The sequence below is a fragment of the Pleuronectes platessa genome, chromosome 14 (genome assembly GCF_947347685.1).
Source record: "Pleuronectes platessa chromosome 14, fPlePla1.1, whole genome shotgun sequence".
In the NCBI taxonomy this organism is placed as follows: Eukaryota; Metazoa; Chordata; class Actinopteri; order Pleuronectiformes; family Pleuronectidae; genus Pleuronectes; species Pleuronectes platessa.
The window spans coordinates 8,646,041-8,673,677 of record NC_070639.1 but is presented as its reverse complement, the minus strand read 5'-3'; the positions used below and the strand labels follow the sequence as shown (position 1 = coordinate 8,673,677).

General features: G+C 43.7%; 2 protein-coding genes across 2 annotated transcripts in view; one reads left to right on the top strand and one right to left on the bottom strand.

The window, feature by feature from the left end:
• Window positions 1–841: 841 nt before the first annotated feature.
• nr0b1 (nuclear receptor subfamily 0, group B, member 1) lies at window positions 842–2,900 on the top strand. Its single transcript, XM_053440128.1, has 2 exons — window positions 842–1,526; window positions 2,257–2,900. Exons 1-2 carry the CDS (start codon window positions 842–844, stop codon window positions 2,496–2,498), a joined length of 927 nt encoding a protein of 308 aa, XP_053296103.1. The 3' UTR covers window positions 2,499–2,900.
• A 6,513-nt stretch (window positions 2,901–9,413) lies between these two features.
• il1rapl1a (interleukin 1 receptor accessory protein-like 1a) overlaps window positions 9,414–27,637 on the bottom strand; it is a 140,333-nt gene continuing 122,109 nt past the window's right edge. Inside the window, exons 6-11 of the mRNA XM_053439044.1 lie at window positions 22,151–22,283; window positions 16,971–17,116; window positions 15,111–15,257; window positions 12,345–12,515; window positions 11,378–11,422; window positions 9,414–10,135 (exon numbers count right to left, since the gene is read on the bottom strand). Coding sequence (XP_053295019.1) covers window positions 9,414–10,135; window positions 11,378–11,422; window positions 12,345–12,515; window positions 15,111–15,257; window positions 16,971–17,116; window positions 22,151–22,283 — 1,364 coding nt within the window. The remainder of the gene's footprint in view (window positions 10,136–11,377; window positions 11,423–12,344; window positions 12,516–15,110; window positions 15,258–16,970; window positions 17,117–22,150; window positions 22,284–27,637) is intronic.

Genomic DNA, 27,637 nt, shown 5'->3' with positions numbered 1-27,637 from the left:
CGCTGCCAGAGAGTCAAGGTAATGCTGAGAATAGAAGCCGGCTCTGATTTCTTGTCTGTCTCTACCTCCTCTTATTCCTTTTTCTCCTGTCTCACACAATTAAGAACATAATCACTTATATTAACCAGCAGGCCCTTTGACTGTTTGCATGATATTGTGCATTCTGCCAAAAATGTCACATATTTTGTATTGTTTTACTTTAACATTTCACAGGTGAGCAAAAGAGTTGGTTTATATAAAAAAAATGTCCTTTAGTAATGTGCATCTGTGAGGGCACTGAGGGGGGGGGGGGGGGGGGGGGGGGGGGGGGGTGGGTAAGGGCCTGTGTGTGCATATACGTGTGTGCATGTGTGTAAGTTTGCACAAGTGTGAGTGTGCATGTGTATGTATGCATATGTGTGTGTGAGTGCATGTGTGTATATGAATAAGTGTGTATGCATAGATGTATGTGTCTATGTGCATGTGTGTGTATGCATATATATGTTTGTGTGTCTTCATGTATGTGTGTGTGCACATATGTATGATGGCTTGTATGTATGTGCACGTGTGAGTATTGCAAAAATGTGTGTATGCATAAATGTGCGTATGAATATGTGTGTGTGTGTGTGTGTGTGCATGCCATACAGAGCAGGAGGTGTGGAAGGAGGAGGTGCCCCAGTGTGTGGAGGTGGACCATGCACAGTGTGAGCAGGCTGTGTGACAGAGGAGCAGACGGGAGCTCATATAAACGTGCTGCCTTCGCTCGGGGCTATCGCGGGATAAGAAAACAGCGCTACCTGTGTCACTGACCTCCGGCTGCTTCAAAGCGCAACAGCCGGGCTCCGGCTCATGCAGAGCGGCCATGGCCTCGCTGGAGGGCTGCCGCTGCCGGGGATCCAGCGGCCGGAACAACAGCAGCATCCTCTACAGCATTTTGAAGAGTGACAGCTTCGGGAGCACCGAGGAACAACAACAACAACAACAACAACAACATCCACAAGAACAACAACAAACACTGCAACACCTGCTCCACAAGACCTCCTCCTCCTCCTCCTTATCCTCCTCCACCACCGCAGCCTCCTCCGGGCCGGCCTCGCTGCAGGAGCTCCGGCAGCAGGCGTGCTCCTGCGGCTCGGCGCGGCGCCGGGGCGTCCTCCGCTCCCCGCAGGTGACGTGCAAAGCGGCGTCGGCGGTGCTGGTGAAGACGCTGCGCTTCGTGAAGAACGTGCCGTGCTTCCGGGAGCTGCCGGAGGACGACCAGCTGGTGCTCATCCGAAGCGGCTGGGCTCCGCTGCTGGTGCTCGGGCTGGCGCAGGACCGCGTGGACTTCGAGACCACGGAGACAGTGGAGCCCAGCATGCTGCAGCGCATCCTCACCGGCTTACCCGAGCGCCAGAGCGAGCCCCCGGCCGGGCAGGGCAGAGCGGCGGCCGGGGTGTCGGTGGTGGACATCGAGGCGATCCGAGCTTTCCTGAAGAAGTGCTGGAGTGTGGATATCAGTACCAAGGAGTACGCGTACCTGAAAGGAGCCGTGCTCTTTAACCCGGGTAAGTCTGGGTTTGTAAACTTGTTGAACACGGGTGACACACATGAGTACAGACTGTCAGAGCATCAGAGGGGGCTTTGTCATGAAAACAGTTTGTCATGAGAGTATACGTGCGTCAGAAATAAGGGTCCAAATAAAGAATCACGTAGTGCGTAAAGACAGGTGTAGACCCGAGGCAGTCACTTTTGGTTTAATATTGGGGGGGTTGAGGTCAAATACTCTGGATAATTCCTACATCATTATATATAACCAACATATATTTGCACGATACTCACTTAGAAATAACTACGCCACACTTCTAGATAATAAACCAACAATCACAATTTGGGGGGCAAAAAAGTTTGTCTTTGTTGAAACCGACCACTTTATCGTGTTTTATAACAGTGGATATCAGTAATTCACTGTGACAGTATGATTATCAACGATTATTTTAATTTTTTTTACATGACTGTTTTGATTATTGGGGTGATTACGACCCCCCCCCCCCCCCCCCCCCACCTCATTTGTAAGTTACGCCCCAGATAGAATGATGTCATTAATCTCCCTGAAATTTATAGTCCATATTTTGTCTAATCACATGCAGGATTTTGGATAATAACTTGTTAATTACAGCCTCTCACTGACAATGTTTTATATTTTAGTTGTATGAAAACCTTTCTAAACATTTCCCTCCACTTCCATCTCCTCCCCCCACCATGTGCTCCGGCCTCTCCTCTCCATCCCTGACCCAGATCTGGAGGGTCTGCGCTGCCTCCACTACATCCAGTCCCTGCGCAGGGAGGCGCACCAGGCTCTGAACGAGCACATCCGGCTCATCCACCGCGAGGACACGACACGCTTCGCCAAGCTGCTCATCGCCCTGTCCATGCTGAGGGCTATCAGCCCGCCGGTGGTCGCCCAGCTATTCTTCAGACCCGTCATAGGCAGCGTGAACATCGAGGAGGTGCTCATGGAGATGTTCTACGGGAAGTGAAGAGGAGGTTCAGGTTCAGCTGCCATGTGGACTGAGAGGCTGTGAGAGAGTGAGGGCAGGGGAGGAGGAGGAGGATGATATAGGGACTGACATTTACAATTTACTACTGCTGTGTGCGGGGAGATCTGCAAAAAGCTGTGAGACAACCAACACAGGCAAGCTACTGTGTGCGTGTGTGTGAGAGTGAGAGTGAGAAAGAGAGAGAGAGAGAGAGAGAGAGAGAGAGTGAGAGTGAGAGTGAGAGTGAGAGAGAGAGAGAGAGAGAGAGAGAGAATGGCCGAGAGCATGTTGAAGGTAGGATATGTTGTAATAGAGGAAAAATACAAAGCAGCTGCTGGAATTCATAATTTATTTGTTTTTATATACATTATTTTTCTAAAATAATAAAATAATACTGTCTGAGCTGAGCTGTTTTATTTATTTATGTATTACTGTATGTCTATACCATCGTGTGTGTGTGTGTGTGTGTGATACTGCTCTGTCATGACACAGTGGGAAATCAGTCCCAGGCAGTATCTTACATAAGCATAAAATGTCTCGGTGTTTAAAAAGTGATAACCAGATCTGAAGTATACCACATTGAGTAGTTGTGTTGCAATTTAGAAATGTTTACAAGTCCTGCATCCGAGTTTTTCTTCAGTACAATTATAAGCTAGGTATACTAGCTTTAAGATACACTTAAAGTACAAAATGAAAAGTACTCCAGTGTGAAATCAGTCACAGACAGTATCTTATATAGGAGATAAAATGTCTCTGTGTGTAAAAAGTGATAACCACAGATCTGACGTTTACCACCTTGAGAAGTCGGACTCGCACTGATTCGTGTGAGCTACTGTAAGGAAGTTGTTGAAAAAGAGTTGGTTTACGTCATCAACAATCACAAGGCTGCAGTTATTTACACAAGCAGCTCAGTGTCCAGCAGGAAGACCAGAGAGTTTGGGACATGAGTGTGAAACTACAGTTCCTCTAAATGCTGTTTAAATTCCAGGTTAGACCGCCAGAGTGCAACAGTGCACCACATGCAGCCATTGTGTCTCTCTCTCTCACACACACACACACACTGTCTCTCTCACTCACTCACTCACTCACTCACAGGCACACACTGTCTCTCTCACTCTCTCACACACACATACTGTCTCTCTCACTCTCTCACACTCACACAAACACACACACACACACACATACACACACACACACACACACACACACACACACACACACACACACACACACACACACACACACACACACACACACACACACACACACACACACAGAGTCTCTTTCCAGACAGGTGCAGGATGCAGAGATGGTGCAGTAGAAGTGCCTCAGGTAATGTTCTACCTGTCCCTCCAACTCTGGTCATTACAGGCTGGAATTTTCTGGATGCACACCAAACTGCCTCCAGCGAGAAGAGAATAATAATCTCTCTCTTCCCTGCAGAGGAAACGCACCAGGAGACGTATGCGCTCGAAAGGAAACAACAGCCATGTCAGTATTGTGGTGTCTTCATACAGCGTTGGCTTCCGTTAATTCTATAAAGGCTGCATGTGATGAAACACCGTTCAACGGGAATGTTCACCTTGGGCTTCCTACTGTTAAAGTACATACAGTCTGACCAAACGGTTTTATGAAGCCGAGTCCCTGGACGCCTGACTCCCGCCTCCAGCAGCTATAATAGTTAGTCACTGTTCAAAGGCCAGATGGTCTCCACCTGTACTCGCTCCCTGTGGCTCTGTATTCTGAGCAGAAGGTGACTATTAAACATTTAGATGTGCCCTCACTCTTGGATTATTTACTGAAACGGAAGTGGAAGAAGTACTCAGGTCTTTTACTGATTTTAAAGTAGACAAACTGCAGCTTAGAGAGGTTATAAGTATAGTACAGGCTAGATGTATTAGCTAAAGAGTGAAAAAGTACTCAAATTGGTTTATCTCAAAATAATGTGAATTACTTAACAAGATTAGCCCATCATTAATGATGGAATCATGTGTGGAATGCTTTAATATTGCAGTTGGTAAAGCTGGGGCAAATTTGTATTTGATGATTATATTTCGTTGTGTTTATCTGGATCTACAAAGTAACTAGTAATCACACTCAAACTCAAATTAGAGTGCACACCTCCGCCAATGCTCAACAGTCCCCTGTAATTTAATCAAGCTGCACCAATTTGACACATTCATAAAATCAGACCTTATTATATACCTCCTGATCTTATTCATCAAGAACCATGAATAATTCTGAACAAATGTCATAAAATATTCCTGGATCAGCCCTCTGATCTTGATCCACACCCAACATGTAATGGGCTCCCTCCTGACCCGTACCACATTAAGTACAGTACTTGAGTGCTTAGTTACCTTTCACCACTGCAGCCGAATAAAGAAGAGGAGGAGAACAAGTTCGACAGACATTTTCTCTGCTGAAATTATAGTTAGAAATATTTTATTGTATCCCTTGCTTTATGAGTAACACCAGCCCGTGGACTAACACCTTGACTGTGGACGTTAAAACTGGGAGCACTGCCATTAGTTGTTGTGCAGAGTTTAGAAGGAGGTCTACACACTTTTAAAGCAGGATGGTTCCAGAGAGTAATGGACTGGTGAATAAAGCTCTCCAACACCAACGTTTATTAGAATCACAAACTTGGGTCGTCTGAGTTCCTGTAAGAAACTCTGGTTTATTACCAACTCAATGAGTTGTTACCTTATCTGCCAGAGTATCTGCTGTCTGGTCGTTCTGACGAATGGACCTCATACCAAAATGAAATGGAAATTATTTCTAGTTTCTCCAACACACACACACAGATGTTTATCAAGCAGCAGGGTTTTTAAAAACGCACCTCTAAGTAGCAATAACGTTACCTCTGTGCTGTTTCTACCCAGTTCAGTACAAATAACCACATGCACAGTGTGAGTATGGATTCACACTGAATTAAAATGGATACAATTCAACAGCGCGACGGAAATATGAAATATTGATGTCATGTGATGCCACCTCCTGGTGGTGCTGATTAATCATTGCACCCTTGCACATTAGCCACTGTGGCCTCTGAGGACATTCTCCTTCCCGCCTGCGTCCTCTACATGTTCCCGTTCCATGGGATCTATTTTCTCTCCAATTAAGTCCTTAATTGCTGTGGGTAATGAAGACTCTATTAATCCTGTGTCTGCTAATAAAACTCCAGCTGTCGGCTTGGAGGCTGCCAACGTGCACCAGTCACCAGCCTCAGTGCGGTCGACGTGCTGTGTGTGTTTGCACGCCTCCAACTGCAGACATCTTTTATTCAAATGAAATTTCAGTGGCGGTGGATTAATTATTTCTGTATTTCTACTGATGCTGCAATAACCTTTTTTAGTTTGTGTTTGCAAACCAGCTCCCTCTGTGCACAGAGGCACTGACAAAAATGTCCATCGTCTCTCTTTTAATGCCGACAGTCTCTCAGTCACTCTCTCCCTTCCTCTGCCTTTAACTCTGCCAGTGTGTCTCTCTCTTCCTTTTCTTTCTCCCTCTGCCTTTAACTCTGCCAGTGTGTCTCTCTCTTTCTTTTCTTTTTTCCTCTGCCCCACTTTCCCCTCTCCTCTGTTCTCTCCGGGGACCGACAGGGAATCAGAAAATCTGCTTTCTGTCTCTGTGTTTACCAACGCTCGCTCACAAACAGCCCTTGTAGGTAGTGTTTATCCCCAGGAGATGGCACTGTTTGGCAGCACTCAAACGCCACCGTGTTGACGTTGCCAAGCGAGGCAGGCCTCAGATGAAGCCGCCTGACTTGGAGCCAGACTTACAGTGTGTTTGGCTTCTATCGCTGCGTCGCGAGTGTTTACTGCTCCTATCTGACAGGGCGGATAAGGAGGACGAGGAGAGAGAGCGAGGGAGATGCCATGTAATAAATGTCTCCAGCCGCTAATGAACCGGGGAAAAGGCAATTACATGGTATGCATTCGTCGCTACAAGACCCAAGACCCCCCCCCTCCCCCCCCGCCCCGCCCCTCCAATCAGAACATTTCAAAAGGTCAAACTCCGATCACAAGCTCCATTATTACAAGCCGTCTAATTGTTGACTCCCCGCCTCCCCCTTTTCCCACTGCATTGACATTATGCCGCACAGGTTGTAGCGTTATGTTATTTGTTTCTCAAAAGTGAAGGAATAATTGGAAGGATGCAAACATACATGTGGACATGAGCTTCATCCCTCTGTCCTCTGGGTTCAGCAGGGGTCCACTCAGAGGTTTGGTTTTTGATTCAAAACTGAAATGAATTCAATTTGTAGTTGTAAAACAAAAGAGAGAGAGAGAGGCCGCATCGTGGACTGCAAATAAAGATGAACCCCGCGTCTTCACTTCCTCAAACTGTCCAGAAATGAAGCCAAAATATCCCCAATACTAACGCTGCCATCTTGCGCATTTGGAGCCTGAATCTGCAAAAGTTGTGTTGAGGCAATGAGATGCGGTATCGATGTCCTGCTGACGCAAACCCTCAACCAATCGTGAGCAAAATAGTATAATTCACCGTTGGTATAACATAATTAATATTTAAAACCAAGTATCTTTGAAAAAATGAACACTTAAACATAACAGGGTTTCTGCAGGTATCAACAATTTAGATTTAAGACTTTTTAAGACGATAATGAATGGAATTTAAGATCTAAAACTTCCTCCTAAGTTAAAATATTGTGAAGTATAGGGAATAACCCATGAAACGGCCGTTATCTCTCAAACTTCAGGCAGAAAAAGGAGGTATCAATTTTATTTCCCACAGCAAAGCTCAGTGTACTGAGACGTACTCTGACCGAGGTTTTCGTAAGCTATGAGCTATAAGTTCCACAGTGGTAATCTCATTTTAAAGCCGTACAAGAACTAGCTAAAATGAAAGAAACCATTGTGTGTAAAAATGTATTTTACGTGTACTACGAATCTTTAGTTTGGCCCATGCCCCATCCACTAACATGGAGGAGGCTGATATTTATGACCTAGAGACTGTAGCTAGCAATCTAGACGCTTTGGATTCACTTCTGGGGAGCTGTGATGTCGTCCATCATTCTATACAGTCTATGATCTGTACATACAAACACACTGTTTTCATGGTGTCGCTACTATTATACTACTGTAGTTTTGTAGAGTTGGTCACAGTTTTGCTCTGATCTTCACAAATTCAAGTCACTTTTCATCAGTTCCATCAGGTGAGTGTCACTGACATCATGAATTCCCAGACAGTGATGGATTCCTCATTTACGTGACTGTTGATCGTGATCTGACAAGTAGCAGGTTTGAGAATGTACTGCCAACAAAGAGTCAAGCGTGGACACAAAAGAAAACCATCCAAAGGAAATCAATGTTTTTAATGTGCAGTGAGAAAGTAAGGGCAACTGATAATGATTGTGTTTCTATAAAGATAGACATTTCTTTCCAAGTGAAAATCGTGTTTATATATTTATATAAATATCTATATTATATATAGAATACATATCTATTTGCTATGCATACTCAAAAATCACACCTTCAAATATATTTAAAAAGTCTTTCAAAACACAAATTATTTTCTTTCCTTAAACATGAACTATCCATATGAACCAAAGTAATTATCAAGATGGGAATAATATTTTGTTTAAAAACAAACAAACATTGAAAATGCTTTACTTTTGAATCTAGAACAGTAGAGGGCATATTTTTTCATGTGGGATTCATAGACCACCTTAATCTCTGAACAAATCAGGAATCACGTTGCAAGGATACAAAACCAGCATGACACTTATACACAAATCCCCCGCTCCGTGGTCAATGAAATGCAAATCAACGTGACTTCTCAAGCAAACTCTTTTCTGTTATAAAAATAGAATTCTTTTTTAAAATAATCTACAGATTTCTTTTTAAGGTGAGGCATTTCACTATCACTCTAAAACAGCAAGGCTGTTCATCTCAGTAGAAAATATGACGCTTTAGAGAGAGATCTGCCAGTCTGTCGGTCCGTCTGATTGGAGAGGACTAGCACTGCCCCCCCCCCCCCTCGCCAGCCGCTCCACCTGCTCGCGCTCACAGGACAGTGAGTTTCCACCAGCTCCTCCTTCTTTTTGCATATTCTATGATTTTTTCTGTTTTGTCGAAAGAGAGTTTCCTAGATGCACCCTCTTACAGGTGAACAAGAAGAAGTTTCAGCTCCTCGAAGCTCCTGAAATGTCCAGGCGGTTCCAAAAAGTGTTAAAAAATGTTCTCTTAAACTACACAAAGATTTAAAAACAAACAAACAAAAAAACACAACAGCGCAGGTACATGGACACACTGGCTTTCCAAACAAGCGCGTTGAAAGAAGAATCAAAAAACAACCTAAAAAGAGATAAAACAATAGAAAATATACATCCGTTTCTAACAAGTTAAAGCAAAGTCCTACGTTAGAGAAGGCAACCAATAAACATGATTGAATGAAACAAACAAAAAAAAGAACAAAACAGGAAAACACTGATGCTACAAATAAATTGAAATATATGTACAAGACCCTGTTTTCCTTGTGTTTGTATGTATGCACATTTTTGTGTGTTTGTATGCGTCTCTGTGTGTGTGTGTGTGTGTGTGTGTACACAATTGCCATAGAGTGTAGGTTCTTTAATGTGGAGTTCTTGCGAGTCCGTCTCTCACTAGAAGAAGAAACAGTGTCTTCGTTACCCCTCCTGTAGTTTCACATAGAAAACATCTTCTGTCACACAGGTGCTGTCCGCTCGGAAAAAACAAAAACAAAAACCCCCAGAGCAGCAGGGTCCAAAAACCTGCTGTGACTCCATTGCTCGCCGCTAGCTAACAACAACTGCATCCCGAACGCTTTTCACCAAAAATCGTGAGCGTGAACCGTGTCCCTCCCCGACTGAGCCCGGCCACGTCTGACCCTGATCGATCCCCCTCCAGCCGACGCAGAGCCCGTCCATCACTACCAGATGACGCTGGAGATGCTGGTTTCCCGTGGCAGCAGAGGGAGCATGGCGTTGTTGGCGTGCGCCTCCTCCAGGCTCAGCTCTCGGCTCTTCCCGGGCGGCCTCTGTCCGTTCAGCAGTGTCAGTGGGATGTTGCAGTAGGTGTGCTGGTTCCCCAGGGAAGAGAGAGGCGGCAGGGTCCCTCCGGGGGGCAAGTCGTACTCGTAGCTGCGGTAGTAGTGTTTCTGCCTCATGGTGGTGTGGTAGGTGTTGTGGAAGGTGGACCGCAGCTCCGGGTGGGCGGTGGCCATGGCGGTGGACGTGGCTGCGGCCATGGAGATGGCGGAGACGGTCTGCAGCTCTCCGAAGGCGCCCTGCTCGCTGACGTCCAGCGCCGGCTCGTGGGTGAGCATGGGCACCGTGCGCCGGAACGGCATCTCGTACTGCAGCTGCTTCCAGAACTTGGAGTTGAGCTTGTTGCTCTTGGGGCCGCGCCACTTGATGACGGTGAGGGTTTTGATGGTATGCTTCAGGGCCTCCACCTCCTGGTAGTTCATGATGCCGCGCAGCTCGGCGCACTCGATCAGGATGACCTTGATCTCGCCGGTCACCAGCATGTTGCGCAGCCGCGTCTCCAGCTCAAAGATGCTCCAGCCCCGCCGCACCACGTAGTTGGGTGTCATGACGATAATGAGGCGTTTGCTCTGATCCACGCAGCGTGCCACGTCCTCTATGTAGGCTGCAGGAAGGAAAGGGAAATACAAAGACGTGAAAGCTGAGTGATGCTACTTTAGAGGATTTTCAGCCAAAGAATTTATTAAATGAGAACAGGACAATGACACTGAACAATGATGGATGGTCGTGAAGCAACAAACACAAAACACAAGACAATGACCCAATGTTTGTGCCAAGGAGGTTATGTTTTTAAACCCTGTCCATTTGTTTGTTTATTTGTTTATAAGCAAGATCACACAAAAACTACTCTATGGATCCCAATGCTCGGTGGAAGGATGCGGTGTGGTGTAGGGAAGAAGCCAATACATTTTGGCGCAGACCCGGATCAGGGGTTGGATCCCTGAATTTTTTTTAACTTTATTCAACGTTGTGCGACAGAATGTTTTTCAAGGATAATGCAGAAATTACTGATATTATTTCCATGAAACTTGTCAGGATGTGATATGAGTCAGGGAAGAAGCCCTGTAACATTGCCAGATAGCATGTGTTTCAACATTTTCCATTTTTTCCAGGGAGCGATTTATGGATCTTGCGCAGATCCAAGTAACAGTTTGGATCTTGTGTTTAGGTGTGTAGGATTCTGTTGAGCTGTTGTACAGTAACAAATAGAGCAAGAAAACTGTAACTACCACGAATGTATAACTGAGATAATGTTAGCAAGTATAAGTTTGTTTCTCATTACTTTGCTTTTAATGTTGCCAATAAAAGCTGTTCTAAGTTTAATTTTCTATTTAAAAAAAAAAAATCGCAATAGAAAAGGTTATTTCAGGATCGGAAGGGTTTGTTGGCTTTGCTATGAGGTCTCATTGAATTTAAGGGCATTGTTGGGCCTTGGCGGAGATTCAAGCTCTACAGAGAGCTTCTAGTTTTAGTCTGGAGTTTATGCAAACAAGAAAAAGACTGTAAATGTGTTTGTGTGGAGACATATTTAAAATCCTGACATTAGTGAAGTAAATAATGAGTCTATAGATCTAAAGCAGTGTGATGTCTCATTCTGTGTATCTGGACATTTGAATCAGTGCACTGGGTGAATGGTGGACAAGCGAAGCAGCAAATGGCTACAGATGGGCGGCGGTGATTGATAAAGCTTCACAGTCCATAAGACTAGGCCGAGCTGCCGTCTATAGAAGCGAGCCTGATGCCTCAGATCGCATTAGAGCGCCACCCGCAGCGTCTGGGTGAAACTTCCCTACGAGCAGGTAAATGAGAGCAGTTGACAGGAGAGGAAGAGACTGAGGGCGGGTACCTCCAAAGAGCCGAGTGTCATCCGGGTAATGTTCATTGGTGAGACCTAAACATAAACATTTGCACATTCAGTTCACAGGCGGAACACAGCACACACACAGAAACAATACGCAACACATGCAGTCATAAGAAAGTGGCCGCTCCTGTCGCGCATCTTTTTTTTTATTGCACATATGATTAATCATATTCCATGTTTTCCTGATTGGATATTAATCTTCAACAATTTTGCTTGGCACTGACACAGCCGGCAATTTTCTTTTGATTAAAGGAAAGAGGCAGTTCAGTCAGCAGGGCTCAGAGCCTTTGCACATTTCCTTCTGATGTTTAATTCAGTCTGGACCAACTAGGACGTGTTTGCGTTTTATCAGTTCCACATGAAGCCCACAGTACAAACAGGCAGCATCACCGCTAACCAGAGCACACTGTGTACCGCTGGCACAGACTGGCACTGCTAAGCAGAGTTAGCACGCATGAGAACATGTTCAGACAGAATTTTCACACTTGTTCAATATATCAGCTCCTGATACACAACGTATATAGTAGACAACATTTCAGGGGAACAGTTAATGAGGAATAATAGGATTTTCTGATTTCATCCAGAGAGTTTTGAAGAGAATGCAAGAGAAGGAATTCTTGTGGACAGTTTTGGGATCAATATGTTTTTTTATCTTTTCCCCTTAATTTGGAAATTTGGAGGAACCCTCTTTTAATCGTGTCTAAGTTTGTATATAGCTTGAATTTGATCTGAGAGAACAAAACACTGGAACACAAGACGGGGACAGTGAGAAACGACACTGACGACAAAAGGACACACAACAAAAACGTCAAACTACGACAGGATGTAAGAAACGTGCCACAACACTGCAGCTATCACAGCAAATGTAAACTCAACACTCGACTACAGCATGTCACATGAACACACACACGTGTATGGCCGGCACTTGCACACAGGCAGCCGCAGCGCTTACTTCCTGTCGGGATGAGGTCTCGATCCGGGATGAAGAGTTTGTAGCCGTAATGTTTCTCCAGGACGTCAGGGAGGATCTCCAGGGCGAAGCGTTCCTCCTCCCTGGTCTCCTGACTCCACTGGTCGGGGTCCACTTTGGTGTAGGACAGGTACGCGTCGTAGTCTTTGTTTTCTGAGAAACGGAGAGGAACGACAGGGAGGGATCATGAATGAAAAGGTGGATTAAAGTCGTTGACATCCTGCACAATAAAGTGTCCCTTGAGTCCTTGACGCACAATCACACGTGTGCACATTTAATTCATCATCTCAGTCTAAAACCATTCAGCCTATATAATATTTTACTCCTTCCACTTCCACAGCAGAACCAAAATTATGCATTTTCAAATTTGAAGCCCAAAATCTCATAAAGCACACACAAATTTTAAACATTTAGATCTTTCCGTGAATTCATCAGAGCATCACAAAATCGCATTTTTCAGTTTGAATAATTGATGCATTTCAATAATCATTACATACATAAACATCATATATATTCAAAAATATTCAAGTAAAGTATCGATACAAAATACAATGACAAAAATGTGCAATTAATGCAGAATTAATGAATGCAGAAGCATTTGAAATTATGTTGACAGCAGCAGCTGAGTTGGAGCCGAACCCGCTGCCGCTGCCCGAGGACTCAACCCTCCACATGCGACGCACCCACTCTACCACATGAGCCAACGGTTGCTCATTTAGTCTGAATTGACAGTAGAGTCCATACAAAGCAAAAAGAAGAGCTGTGTTGGTTTACTTCTCACATTAGATCGATTTTTCTTACTATTGTAGTATGACTCCATAAAAGCCCCAACTTGGTGCAGACCAGTCGACTTCATTTGCTTTCTTAGGTAAACAGGCACAAAGTGGTGGAGTTCAAAAGCCCAGACCAAGAACAGAAATGTGGACAGCGGTGTCCATATACTTTTGTTTATGTGGCGTAGATGAGAAAAGAAAACGGGTGTAGATTAAGAAACACCTCGATCATGATTCAAGCAACTCTCTCAGCTCCACCTCGAAATGATTTCCCAGGAGACGGAGAGGAAAGAACTTAAAAGGCAGAAAATAGACGACAGGAAAAAGCTCTGCTTGGTGACATGATCAGTAAGTCCTACTCATTATGCTCTGTAGAAAGTGGAATGTGGGCCAGCCCAAAAAAAAGAGGAGAAGGACTTTTTCTCCAAAACTCTTTGAGGAGCGCGTGCAGCTTTGAAACTCGGTGGAAAGGCCAGGGCTGCGCTCAATAAGGATCCAAACATCAAACAACGCTTTCAAATTAGCAACCGAGCTCGCAAATTAACCACCTAGCGAAAATCAAAATCAGCTTGTATCAGTGGTCCCTGACGGTATGACTTAATAATGTGGAAGTTTGAGTCAACAAAACTGTGTGTAATAGATAATTCATGCTACCGTAGAAACAATCGAGTGATTTGAAAACGAGTTCAGTTTTTTTTTCCCCACAGAAATTTTGAAAAGAAAACAGAGAGCCTCGAAAAGACAAAGCTAGAGACGAGAGAGATACTGGGACACATGCAGACAAATCCTTTTCCTGACGTTAGAAAAGTTAACTATGTTCTGTAGCGAAAACAAAAAGTTGACCTCCAATTTCAGGCGGTTTTCGATCCTGTGTGTCGCTCGGGGACGGAGCTGCGAGCCCGTGGAGTCCCAGAGTACCACAGAGGGTGGGCATCATTCCATGACATATTGAGACTGATCTCTTTTTAAATGGGCAACAAATTGAAAATCTGTCTCCTCTCTTCCATATGCAGCGACGCGCACACACTCACACACAGACACACAAAATCACACAATCACGTGCACGTCTATTCCGACAGCAATGAGAGAGAGGAAATGAGATGTTGAGATCAGAAAAAAAGAGAAAAGACATCTGTATCTACCAAAGAGTGTGTTATGGATAGTGGCTTTGACAGAACACACACACAGGGGCATGTTTTTTCTCTTTACTCAAGATCGTGGTTTTTCAATTCGAGAGCAAGACTTGGTTATTTCAGATTTTGCAAAGCTATCACTCAAAGTCCCTCCGCTTGCACTCGAGTATAACCTGGTGAGATCTCTCAAGCTGCTTCTGTCCAAACATGAAACGTCTGCCCTTGAATTGTCGCTTGAGATTTTGGGTGCGAAATTTCCCCAAGCAAAAGAATGTGAGGTGTAATGTTTACAACTGAGACGGTCCCGCCCTCGTTGTGGGTGTGTTAGCTTTATGTCTTAGAGAGTTCTGTACGGGCGGTTACTTAAACTAGGGTCATGCACACAAATAATCAAGGATCTTAATTTTTTTACATTATGGGAACACTGTTGGTAGCAACTATAACAACCACATTGACATCACCCTGTTTCTTCCTTCTGTATTTTATGGGAACAGTGCCATCAGCAAAAGTAACCACAACATAAGCACCTCTATTTGTCATGTCTACTGTACACCTAGCATGCTATTGGTTGGGATATTTGAGTGTGAGCGCACGGTTTTGAGTGAGAGCATCTGACTGTGAAAATCCTGCTCTCAAACTGAAAGAATGAAAATCAATCAATACAGGTGTAAACAAACAACACATGTTCACTCTCATGGAAACAAACCCACAAAAGGCACAGACACATTCACCAGGACTCGCTCGTGACATGGAGTTTGAACAAGACAGACGTGACAGAAAAAAGAGCACCAGAGAGACAAGGGGGGGGGGGGGGGGGGGTTCTGAGACGCTCTCGTCTTTACCTCCATCAATGTCCTCGCTGCCAAACTGCCTCCTGTAGAAAAGCATCAGCTCGATCTTGTAGCACTTGTAGAGGGAGATGAGGAAGATGAGAAGCAGCAGGATCGCTCCCAGCCCTCCTGCCAGCTCCACCGTGTACATGAGCTCTGCTGAGGACAGCACACACACACACACACACACACACATATATTCAAAAATAATGACACAATCATGGTTCCAACTCCATTCGCAATTATGAAAACACAAAACGAGGTTGACTCTGCAGCAGATTGGACTCTGTTTTGTCTGTTTGGTTGTTTCCTGTTAAACTGAAAGAACAAGGCGGTTACAGGACACATGTGCATCGGCCGGGAGGTTGGACAGTCGTCAGTGTTTTCAGGGCTCGTCTCAAAGCTGAGCTGCATCAATCTTCACTGGGAAGAGACACAATGCTAATAATGAGATTGGGAAAAAAGAGAGAGCACAGTGCACGGAGACAGAGAGAAAATAAAGAAGAGATTATGAGAAATTGGATTCATTTCTTTGGCGCAGCGCAGCAGTGACACAGCCCTGCACTTTGGCTGTCGTCCATAGTGGGACTTGTGACAATTTTGGACATGGATGGAGGCATTTTCAAAACAAGAGGCTTCAGTTTACTCATCTCACTTACTCCCCTCGCCATCAAAACTCTCGCTCTGGCATTTCCTTCCCCCTCCTTTCTTTCTATCTGTCTTTCCATTCATTTCTCTTCTCTATTATCTTCTCTGCATCTACCTAGAGACCCAGCCTGGGGAAGGATGAGTTATAGTGTGTATTAAAGCAGCGTTTACCTGGCTGGCTCAGCTAGATCAGGTTTACATTTTATCACTGTCACACTACAGGCTGGAGAACCGCATGGCTACCATAGCAACTGCAGTGTAGTTTATAGAGTATGTGCACCAAGCACAGATACATATCTTTACTAGAAATATGTATATATATATTTCTTGTTAAATTTAATTTATTCAAAACTAAGTTCATATGAAAGAAAGGTTTTTTTTTCTTTCCTGCACAAGCAGCGTCACTCATTTTAAAGAATGAGGTTATTGAAGTATGATTTTTGTCACTGAATAAAACAATTTAAGACTTTTTTATAACCCTGTTTATGTTAATTTAAGACTAAATAAAAAATAAATAATAGCTGGGTTATATAATGACTTTAATTGACTTGTAATGTGCGAAGTGAGATATCTGAAGTCCTTATTCTGTTAGAAAATATTCTAATACATGAAGTGGTTGTGGTGTGTGTGTACACCTGACTGCCTTAAACCTACAATAAATATAAATAATAATAAAAATATATATAAATATAAATAACTATTTTTGTCCATAACGAGCTGTATACAACCAAACAAATCTTGTTTCAGCTCTGCTTTGGTCTCAACCCATGGTATTTGGTAAAAAGTGACAGACAAATTCATCGTTCTAAAAATACTGATAAGATCAGATTCAACCTTCGACACATGTTGTGAATTAATACAAAACTTTGCCCAACGTTTCTTAATCTGATGGAATTTCGGGGATTTGTGCAAAAAATGATGTACAATACATCTAGAATATTTGTAATTGAAATAATGCTGCGGTCAGGCTTTTAATGTTTCAATCCTTATAAAGCTTTAATAAACAGTAGGAACATGATGACTTTACTTGATTTAACTGATATCAGTTGTGGGGGTTGTTAATAAGTTAATAATAAAACTTTAATGTGAGAAATAATTCTGAGGCCGGTTGCTTTACGTTGCATTAACGCTGCGGTCAGAGAGTCAGGACCTTTTCTAATTTAAAGCCACTTATGATTAAATAAAAGGCAAAAAAAGCCGTGGGAAACGTTGGAGAGCTCCTACCTCTCCTGAAGAGCTGGATAGTTGCTTGGCGACGGCCGTTTCCATTTTCCACATAGCAGGAATAATTTCCCAGGTCCTCCTCCTCCAAAGAGTCAATGGTCAAGGAAATGGCCACTTCCTGTTCTCCCAGATGCTCCTTGATCAACCTGCAAGAAAGAATAAAACAGAACTTAGAGAACAAAGCCTCTGCAGCAACATTACAGGGACGCAGCTTGTTAAATCGAGTTGATTTGTCCTGTGGTGGCAGCAGCATGTGTGTGATGGGGCCTCAGGAGTCACAATCCTGCAGCGCCCTATCACAGAACCCATTAAGTCACTTTTCAATATGACATATATGATAAAAAGATTACCCATGAGCGGGGCCCCTCTGTACAACAAAGGTATCTTGATGAAGCCCCTTTTGTGTTAGTGTAATTACCTCATGGTATGTTAATTTCTTTCTCTGCACACAAAACATATGAAAAATGAAAATCAATAAGGACTATGCCACGGCGCGTGTGTGTGTGTGTGTGTGTGCGGGGAGGGGATCAAATAATGGCAATGAGAGGGAAATCTTTTTATAGCGGCTGCCATGGAAACGGAGAGAAAGTAATATTCCATAAAGTAAATGAGTGTCCCCCCGCTGGGCTGCTTGAGCCTGATGGAGGAGGAAATGGGGAGATAATGCTCTCTCGTACCTTAGACACACTATTTAGCCCACTTTTACAGCACCCTCAGCACAACTAGGACACTTAGGAGGAAACATGGTGCAAATTAGAAAGAGATCACCTCTGTTTGTTTGCATGTGTGCACGTACGCAGTGTGTGTATTTACAGTATGTAATAATAAGGGGCGATGTGATGAAAAGAAGAGTGGAATGAAAAAGAAGGAAAGTGTGTCGGGGTATGATGACTCTTAAGCAACGCTCTTCTCTCTTGTCTTCAAGCCGATAAACTGCACATAAGGACATATCGGTAATTGAATGTGTATCGCCGGCTTTGCATAAGAGTGGCTGAGGCGTTCAGTGCCGCTGCCGATGATGATGATGATATTTGTAGTTTGAGTTTGTTGTGCAATGAGTTGGGGGCTGGGCCGCTGTGAGAAAGAGGCATGGGAATAATTCATGTCTCTCCGGGAGTGGTGGGTACTTTGAAGCCTCTCTGTTTCACATTACCGCACTATATGAGCTGGCAGAGCTCGTTGCCATACAACCCGATATAGATAACTACCACCGCTGCACAACCTGAGCCTCACGTGGGAAATAGTTGAAGTAGGTGGATCACAAGGTGCACGCCAAACACACCTACCTGCTGTCTGTCTGTGGAACACATATCTTGATAACCATTATCTTATGGCTTGTATATTACTAGCCCAAGGAAGTGCACTGTCAAATTTGTACATGCTCAATGGGGGGGAGGGGGGCAGCGTGTCTTCTGTCTGCGGACAAGGTTGAACGGGTCTTCTTCTCCGTCCTCAGATTAACTACAGCAGTGGTTGGCAATTGGGCCAATTCTTGAGTCAAAATCGCAGCTAGATCATTTTGATAATTTCATTTTTCTTTCACCATATCGGACTGATGTTGATCTCCGTCAAGGCAACAACACTCTTACAATACCGTCTACAAAAATAAAAGCTCAAAAAGCTTTTTATTTTGAAAAGTTGTGAGCTCGAGTCTGAAGAATGTGTTGATGGTTTAACTGACTCTGACACAACACAAGACAAAATAACAGCTATTCAGTGAATCACTCTAACTTACAAAAACAGTAATGAAGCAAATTCAGTTTCATTTTAGGAGAAACCTTCACCATAAAGTCTTCATTGCAGATAACGAAGGTAGGATGGACAAAAAGTTTTAGAATTTCGCTCAGCAACATGGACTCTGCACACAACACCCAGCACACACTAAAAGGTGACAGTATGTTGTCGGATTTGTTTTAAGCGGGGACCCACTAATGACGAGGAATAATTCTGAAGTAGCTCCACGGCATTAACACAGGACAAGAGAACAGCGCATTCCACACAGGCAGGTTCCCAACGGGCATCGCAGTAGCAGATACGGATGAGAAGTGAAAGACATGCACAGACGCAGCTGAGCCTGAACCAGACAGTGACCATCAGCTGCAGTGTTCCTGCCCGTGTGAATCCAACCGACTAAATGTCAGATTTGTAGAACTGCATGTAGCTCTTTGTAAAACTCTGTAAGAGCCTCCACTTCTCTTTTGGTTGATTGGGTTTATTGATACAGAGTTAGCCGAATGAATTAATCGTGAACTCTCTCTCAAACTACACTCTGCTCCAGGCGCTTTTTTTTTGCCTTTCAATATATTCTCTCCCTTCCTTATTAGCAGAATCTCTGTGTTTGCTCATTTCGTGATCAATTCTCAACTTATTCGTTCTTTTTTATACCTTCACCTCGACGGGCACCTGCACAACACCGACTGAAACGGGTCAACAATGCATCGATCACGCCCTTCATTACGCTGAGCCAGATTTCTTCTGCTAATTTATTCATCTCTGCGTGCTATGCTAATCTCCATTCATCCGTGCTATGATAGCAACAATAGCCCTGTCCCGTTGGCACAAATGAGAATTTATAGCCTGGGGGTTATACCACAGAAATGAACTCCTGCAAATCAATATGCTCCAAGTCGGGTAAAGAAGATATGCCTGCAGGAACTCTGAGCCCGATGCATGAGTGCTGTTCTCTAAACTCAGGTTTAGTAATGCATTAGTAATAAAGTTAAAACTGTGTGGGTGCCAGCCGGAGGAGGAGAGGCAACCCTCAGAAACTGTTTCGGTCCACTCTGACCAGTAAAAGGGAGGTTTGGCTGCAGGTTAAGCACAGATTTGTTCTTGTTTAGTTTCTCCTTCCCTCCATTTTTTTTCCTTTCGCCCTCTCCGCATGTCTGGCTGCCATCACGGAGGTAAAACCGAGGATCTGACTGGACCTGAACAAGCTGGAGTAGCAGCATCAGCAACAGAGAGCGGATGATCAAATACATTATTGACCCGCTGCATGAAATATCGGTATGAATTATTGAAAAGATAACCCCCCCCTCAGCCGTGAGTGTGTGGGGCGGGGGGGGTTCCTGGTGTCAGGGGGTAATGAAGGACGAGAGAGAGAGAGAGAGAGAGAGAGAGAGAGGAGCAGCAGCCGTGGTTAAAATGAAATTTGTTGCTGTTGCTTGTTCATATCAGCTCACAAGCAAACTCACTTTCTCAGATGTGTCTTCTTTACTTTCCTCCTCTGACTCCTTCCATATTTATTTTCTCTTCCTCGCTTCTTTCCTGTCAGCCTCTCCCTCTGTCTCTCTCTCTCTCTCCTCCCCCGCTCCCTCCCCTCCGCCTCGGCTCACCGTGAACCATCTGCATGCCGCTATAGGTGGGTGCAGCGATGGGAGATAGTGATAGTGGCGGCTGTGTGAAAAATGGCGGTTGTTAACCATCTGACAGGGCTGTCTCCCCAGAGCTGCAGCCTCTCCAAACAGCCCTAATGGGAAACACGCACATGGGCCAGGGAATGGACTTGTTTAAATGTGTTACACCACTCACAGGGAGAGACATGGAGATGGGCTTGTTTTAAATGTTTCAGCGGCCTGAGAGCGAGGCTCGGTGAGAAGACGTTTACATCACTTCGCTGTAAAATCAGACAGTAAGAGAGGTCAGGGCGAAATAGATTTTTCAAATAACGTGTTTGACATTTAGCACATTCATCTGCGGTGGAAAATGTCAGGGCAGATATACATTTTTGCGAACAGACAGCAGGGCATGGACTCGCTTTTTGTAAAACTGTGCTTTCAGTTTGGTGGTGAGTATAAACCAACTAATGTGCTTCCTGTTCTGCAGCAGAGAAACAGAAAGTTAAAGGAGGAAGAGATTCTCTAAGTAGAGGATATTAGATGGCGAAAAACAAACCAGTTCTCAGTTTGTCTCACAACTTATGAAGAGACAGAGACCGACTTTCTAATAATGTCCAAAGTGCAGAGCAATTGACATGAATTTTCTCTGTGTTCCCATCACATTTCCACACTTCCTTTTCCTTTGAAGAGAGAAAACTAATTGAAACGCTGCAGAACTCGAAGGAACAATCATCAGCTAAACTCACAAGAGGATTTATGCATGAACGTCACACAGCAAGGGATGTTTTACTCCGTGAAAAGTTTCATTCTTTTAAGCAAGTTTTAATTACAATAGATTAGGGTGGCTGTGGCTCAGGAGGTTAAACAGGTTGTCCACTGATCAGAAGGTCAATGGTTCAAAAGAGCTGTGTGTAAAAAGGTGAATGGAAAAAACTGTACTGTGGAGAGCTATGAGTATTTTTAAACCTTACAAATAAAACAACAATTGATGAATTGAATGCACAACAGATTTTCATTCATCGACCTCATCGCAAAAGTCTGTGATTGAAAGATTTGAATGGAACTTGATATATTGGATGTTGAGGAGAAATGAGGGAAGAGGTTGAGGTGGAGTAACAACTAGCGGCTCATCGTGGTCTGACTGAGGGGTAGTTAGTTTTTAACAGTTCATATCCTCATCTGAATCGAGGGAGTTGCCGTTGGGGATCCATTAATAGACATGAACCACGAATCTGTCTTCTAAGAGTCTGAGTCAAACAGAGCATGATGGGTTGACCAGGTATACGTTGGCTTGAGAGGTGAGTAGAGATGTGATTGAGGTGTGGCCCACATTTGTTTTTCTTTATTGTCCTATTCAGTGTTACAGAAACGGAAAAAATCGAGAGACAGCAGGAGATTTGGATTTTGTGTATCAAAATATCTATTTTTCCTGTTACTCCAGATCTTGTCATGTATAAGAGATGATTATCTTGATACGTGTATACTATTGTTTCCCAGCACAGGGTTGCATGTCTCACCTAGTTCCCACCTGACTGCAGGTGCATATCACAGGGCAAAAGCTTGATTTGAACGGAAGGATTAAGGTGTCAATGTGAATGAATAGTGATCTAAAACAAGCTTGAAGTCTCTGCATGATTTAAAGCGGCGGATAAATCTCTGGAAAATGGTTGGTTTAGTTTATGCAATTTGGAGTTAATGAGCTAAAACATCCAAAACTATTGCTGGCTTCCTATAATATTTTCCAGTGAATTCATCCACAGCCGCCATTATTCTCTCATTACTGCCAATGAAAGGATTTTAACACCGTGCAGCAGCCACAGCAGCACCATGTGTGTCTCTTACTTGATGTCGCTCTCCTGGACTCTCTCTTCGTCCAGGTCTTCTATGAACTTCTCCCCCTTCATCCAGTAGATGAGCGGGCTGACGTCGCCGCTGTAGCCAAAAAACGCCCGGCACGTCAGGTTCAAAGCACTTCCTGCAAAGACAGAAGACGCTCATGCTTAATTGTCCCGCTCGGAAAAGCTTTCAGAGTCAGTCAATAACAAGAACAAGGACTGCTTGGTTTTGTGCTGATGTCCATCCACAAATCATACACATATATTAAAATACACAAGACTCATTTAAAATGGTTACATGACTCAACATGTAAGCTGGACACTTTATAAACACTGATAAAAGCAGGCAGTCTTTGCTTTCTCACAGGCCCGAGGGAAACATCTCAGAAAATGTAAAGATATGTTCGCACACACACACACACACACCCTCACCGCACACGCACACGCACACACACACACACGCACACACACACACACGCACACACACACACGCACACACGCACACACACGCACTAGACTGATCTAAAATGCATGTAAACAGCAGTGAACACATGAGGGCACTCGAGAGCTTCCTTAACCCCCAGAGACCGTGTCCAAAAGATAAATGGAGGCAGAGGGAAGTGAGCAGAGGCTGATGGTAATATTATTTTATTTAGAGCTGCTGCTCGGGATGAGGGAAGGTCAGGAGTCAGCAATTGCAGTTTGCTGAGAGTTGATCCAAGCAAGAAGCAGTTATTGTCCCTTGTTTCCTGTCACTTGATGGATTATCTCCTCGGTTCAACAGTCGACAAAAAAGAGAGATGTGTAATGCAACAATTTAGAAAAGTTTCCTCCACCTGCATTGGAAACTTTCAATAATGCAGGTGTTAGTTTTTGCTGTTTGAGATTGAATCAAAATCCCAGGAGAGAGCTTGGGGTAAAAAAGTGAAATATGTAAACCTAATATTACAGAGCTGATTGGAGTTGATCAAAACAGGCTCCTTTCAGCACTCATGCATGTCTGTGAACTATATGCAAGTAATAAGCTGGTTAACATAAAGACGGAGCATTGTTGTCATATATTATGCACATGTTTATACTGCCTTCGTCTGAAGAGGAATTCTCTGAGGCCGGGGGTGCAGCAATCACATGCTGCTGCCTCTCTGTGAACCCACAGCAACATGTAAACAACACATAGATCAGGGAGGCTCGTGGTGCAGCACATACTGTAAAGTTCTCGGGAGAGCGAGCGCTGTGAGTGACTGGCTGCGGGGCGTGGGATTTTCTTTTTTGGGAAGCAGCAGGAGAAATGCTAGAAGGGGGCACGGGGTGAAATGCTCGTTCCTTTTACAGCTGGATTTAATGAGCAGGAGTGCCAAGAAAACTGCGCTGGTATGAGGCATGTATTCATTAATACTGCTTAGCATGTTGCAGCACTAAGGACACCTCCCCACTAGGGATGGATGTGGGATTTTTGAAACTCCATATAGTCCCACAGTTTATACCTAGGGGCCAAATATATGTCCAACTTCAATCCACAATTCTGGATTCAGTAAGATGCACAATTAAGTCATTTCTTGTTCACTGTTAAGTCTTTGGCCGCAGCACTTACAGCCTCACAACTAACATTCTCACACAGAATGACTCAGTAGAGCTGAGGCCCACCAAGGCCCAACAGTCCCCTTATGAAACATTTAAATTCACTAGATCCAGTTATATTTGCATCTGCACCAAATTGCACACTCATAAATATCAGTCCCGTAAACATTTCAACAAGATCCAAGTATTACAAGCATAAAACCTGATCTTGCAATATTACATGAAGTGAAAAAATATTCCTGGAACTTCCCCCTGATCTGGATCCACAATAAAATGTAATGGGTTCTTCCCTGGCTCATTTCTCACCCCTCCACAAAGAAGTAGTTATATGTTTTGCATAATCCTGCTAACTAACAAACCCAGAGGTCACTGCACCTAAAATACAGATTTGATTTCACTCTGCTCATTGCTCCTCATCACTTGTCAAACCAAAATATTGATTCACATCAGACTGTTTAGCTGAATACTATTAGTTCAACATATTATTCATCAGTAAGTGTAAAAAGCTATGAATCACTTAATTTTGAAGTAATTTAATCATGTCCAGAGCATCAGAATATCAACTGTAACTTAATTTGTTGATACAAATATGTTTCAAAGCTCGGAGGCACGTGCTCTCCAAGGCTAATGCTCTATCTCACCATGTTAAAGGAAGTGAAAATAAAAATATGGATACACACCCCTTATAAAGGGTTGTTCCACAGTTCAGACCCAACCCTAACAAATGTTTATGGATATTGTTCCTGTAGTTCTGTAGTAATCCTGCTGACTGACTTACAATCAAACTCTCATGTGGCAGTGGTGACTAAACCTTTATTAAAAGACACTTCTACTGGATTGCACAAGGGTTTCTAATATTTTATCCACTCGGCGTAATGATCTCTGTACCCAACACACCGCTAACAAGTCCTGCTCCTTTTCCTCACATTCTCTGACCGTGACCGGTGTCACTTGTCCTGAGGTCATTCTGGAGAGAGGATGGTGTGTGTTTGAACTAAGGGGCATGCGCTCCCCCTGCCCACAACACAGACACAGCTTCAAAAGACTTCAGTAGGTCGCTCTCGGCACAGGGAAAGTTTTATGGCGTGTAGGAAAGGCAGCTTGGAGGAGACCCTGGAATGAACCAATAGTACCGTCAGTGAGGAGCAGTGGCTGACATTTCTAAAGTTCAACAGCCACTCTCAGCTTGGTATTTGTGCACAGCCGGGCTCTACAATGACAACACGCTGCACCTACAAAACAAGGAGCCTTCTGTGTGTGATTTACACACTCATGCACACACAAGATTTGGTGCCGTACAGTCGCACATAGGGGAATAGCTGAATTCCGTGCATCTGCAGTCTTGTCGCCACTAAAATATTTCGTAGTAAAGGATCCTGGATGTTTGCTACTGAATTACAAAGATATGAAAGTAGTATTACAAGTATAAGGGCTTCAATGACTGAGTATTTATAGTATACTGTATAGTTTTGAGCAGAGCTTTTTAAAATAGTTATAACATTACATTATTCATCAAAAAGAGATCAATTAGAACAACCTAAATGTGTGTGATCTGGTTAAACACATGGTTTGAAGTAGTTATGGGGAATTTGAATGTTTTTCCAACTTCCAACAATCCGAAAGTAATAAATGCCTGTGGACAGACCTCTCTATGTGTTTGCTGCAGTCTGACGTTGTGCCAGACAGAGATACAAGGCCATCTTTATTCATTGTTGAGTGTCCATGAGATCAAATAACATAATCATGAAAGTTGAATGCATTAATTGAAAGTCGCTTTGGATAAAAGCGTCTGCCAAGTGACATGTAATAATAATGTTATAATCATGAAACCAAGTAAGTAAACTTAAGATGGAGCAAGGAGGAAGGTTTCTCAGAGGTTTGTCTAAGGGGAGGTCCACAGTCTCTGAACCCTGGTTTAGATCAGAGGTTCCCAAAGTTCCAGACGGCACAAAGGGGAATCAATAATTTGTATCCATCAGTAACACACCGAGAGTATATATGAATATTTAGGTCCTGAGTTTTATTTCATTTAATTTACTAGAACAAAACATCTAAAAACCCAAATCCTGTCAAAAGGGGTCCATGGTGTTGTCGTTAAAGGAAAAAGCACAATAACTAATCATTTTGTGACTTCGGCACCATGGACAGCTCCCAAGGGTTAATCAATACGCAGCACCGAGAGGCTCCTGATATTTCAGAGCCATCGTCAGGGCTGTAGATTCCAAACTAAACAAACCTCAGGCAGATAAAGGATCTATGAGCAGGGCAGACCAGACTTAACATTCACCAAAACAACCCGGTTACCTCTGCACCCCCTGTGACAAGGGGATGGAGTGGGAGAATGGCAGATTCACAAATTGTACCCCCCCCCCCCCCCCCCCCCTCAAATCACGTTCTGATCGCTTAATTATCTGTGTTGCAAAAACGCAAAGTAACCACACTCTGCAATACAGCCCAACTGTGCATGTTTCTTGTGTGATACAAATGCAACATTTCTGTTTTCCTCTGTTTGGAACTCTCCCTCGTGCTCTTAGTTTATTGCTAAGATCTATTGCACCATGGGAGCGTCATGCTGCCGGCAGTCACTGCCTGTAGAGGAACTTCCCACTGAGCTCCCTGGGAATCACAGGAAATTGTCTAAGGCCTCACGCTGCGTCATTCTAATCCAAGTGCAGCATCCCCTAACACACAATTACAACCACCGGTGGCCCACTAGAGGCACATCTGCAGCTTCATCATTACATTCAGGAAAACTCTTTGGGAGCTAGACTGTGTTCGAAGATGGTGGTCATTCATTTTGATAAAACTTGCTCCACTACAACAATGAAGATCCCATTGACCTTCTATCCAATCGTGAATAGCCCATATTCACAAATCAGCCTATTTGCCTCAAACTGTTTCACAAGGTGCAACATTCTCTAAGTGAGGGATAAAAAACATATAAAACCTTTTATAAGGGAAAGACGTGGAAACCTAAGAGAGAGTCACGAGTGAGGGATCCTTCTCCCAGGATGGACAGGAAGGTAATAGATGTCACATATAAAAGAAGAATATGAAATATAGAATGAAAATGAATCAATCTTAGAATATTCATTTCAGATCCATTACCACGTGAGGACCATGATGTGACATTCAAGATGTTCTGTCCACAATGTCACAGGCACATCTTTTACAAAGGTGGCGTATGGGGAAAATGATATTTTTCTTGTTCCTGTGCCAAATCGGCAGCAAAGTTTATTCTACTGCACCTTATCCAGCTCTGTTATCACATCCACTGTCACAAAATGTCCTCTGTCTGCTTTTAACACACCTTCACCTCCCGCTCTTTTACACCCAGAGCAATCCAGTGCACTGCCGAAACGACACACACATAATTAAAAATCCTATCTATTTTCTCTTGGTTGTACAAATACAGTGTGTATAGCCAGAGCCACTATAGTTAAACACGGCTGGCTGAAGAGAAAATGAAAAAGACGTACAAATATTAGCCAGGTAGAGAGGAAACAGTTTTACATAAGGCTGGCATGACTCATTAGCCTCGGAGCCAGCAAAGTGCCACGATGTCGAGCCGGTTGAGGTTTGAACAGATGGTAGAAAAACCATTAACCAAGACTGGAACAATGAGGTGAATCATTTGCACACGATGGAGTTACAGAGAAGGAGGAGCAGCTTTCAAAATCCCTCTGTTCTCTCCTGCTGTCCGATCTCTCAGCACTGTCATTATTATTATAATCTATTATTATCTATTATAGAGCGGTTTGTAACCCTCGGTACCCATGTGTGTGTGTGTGTGTGTGTGTTTGTGTGTGCGCCCTTGTATTCTTATTCAAGGCTTTAATCTGAATACCAACTAAAACATTGGGACTTGTGCCACTTTTCATTCACTTTAATATACATATACACATATAAGTGAGAT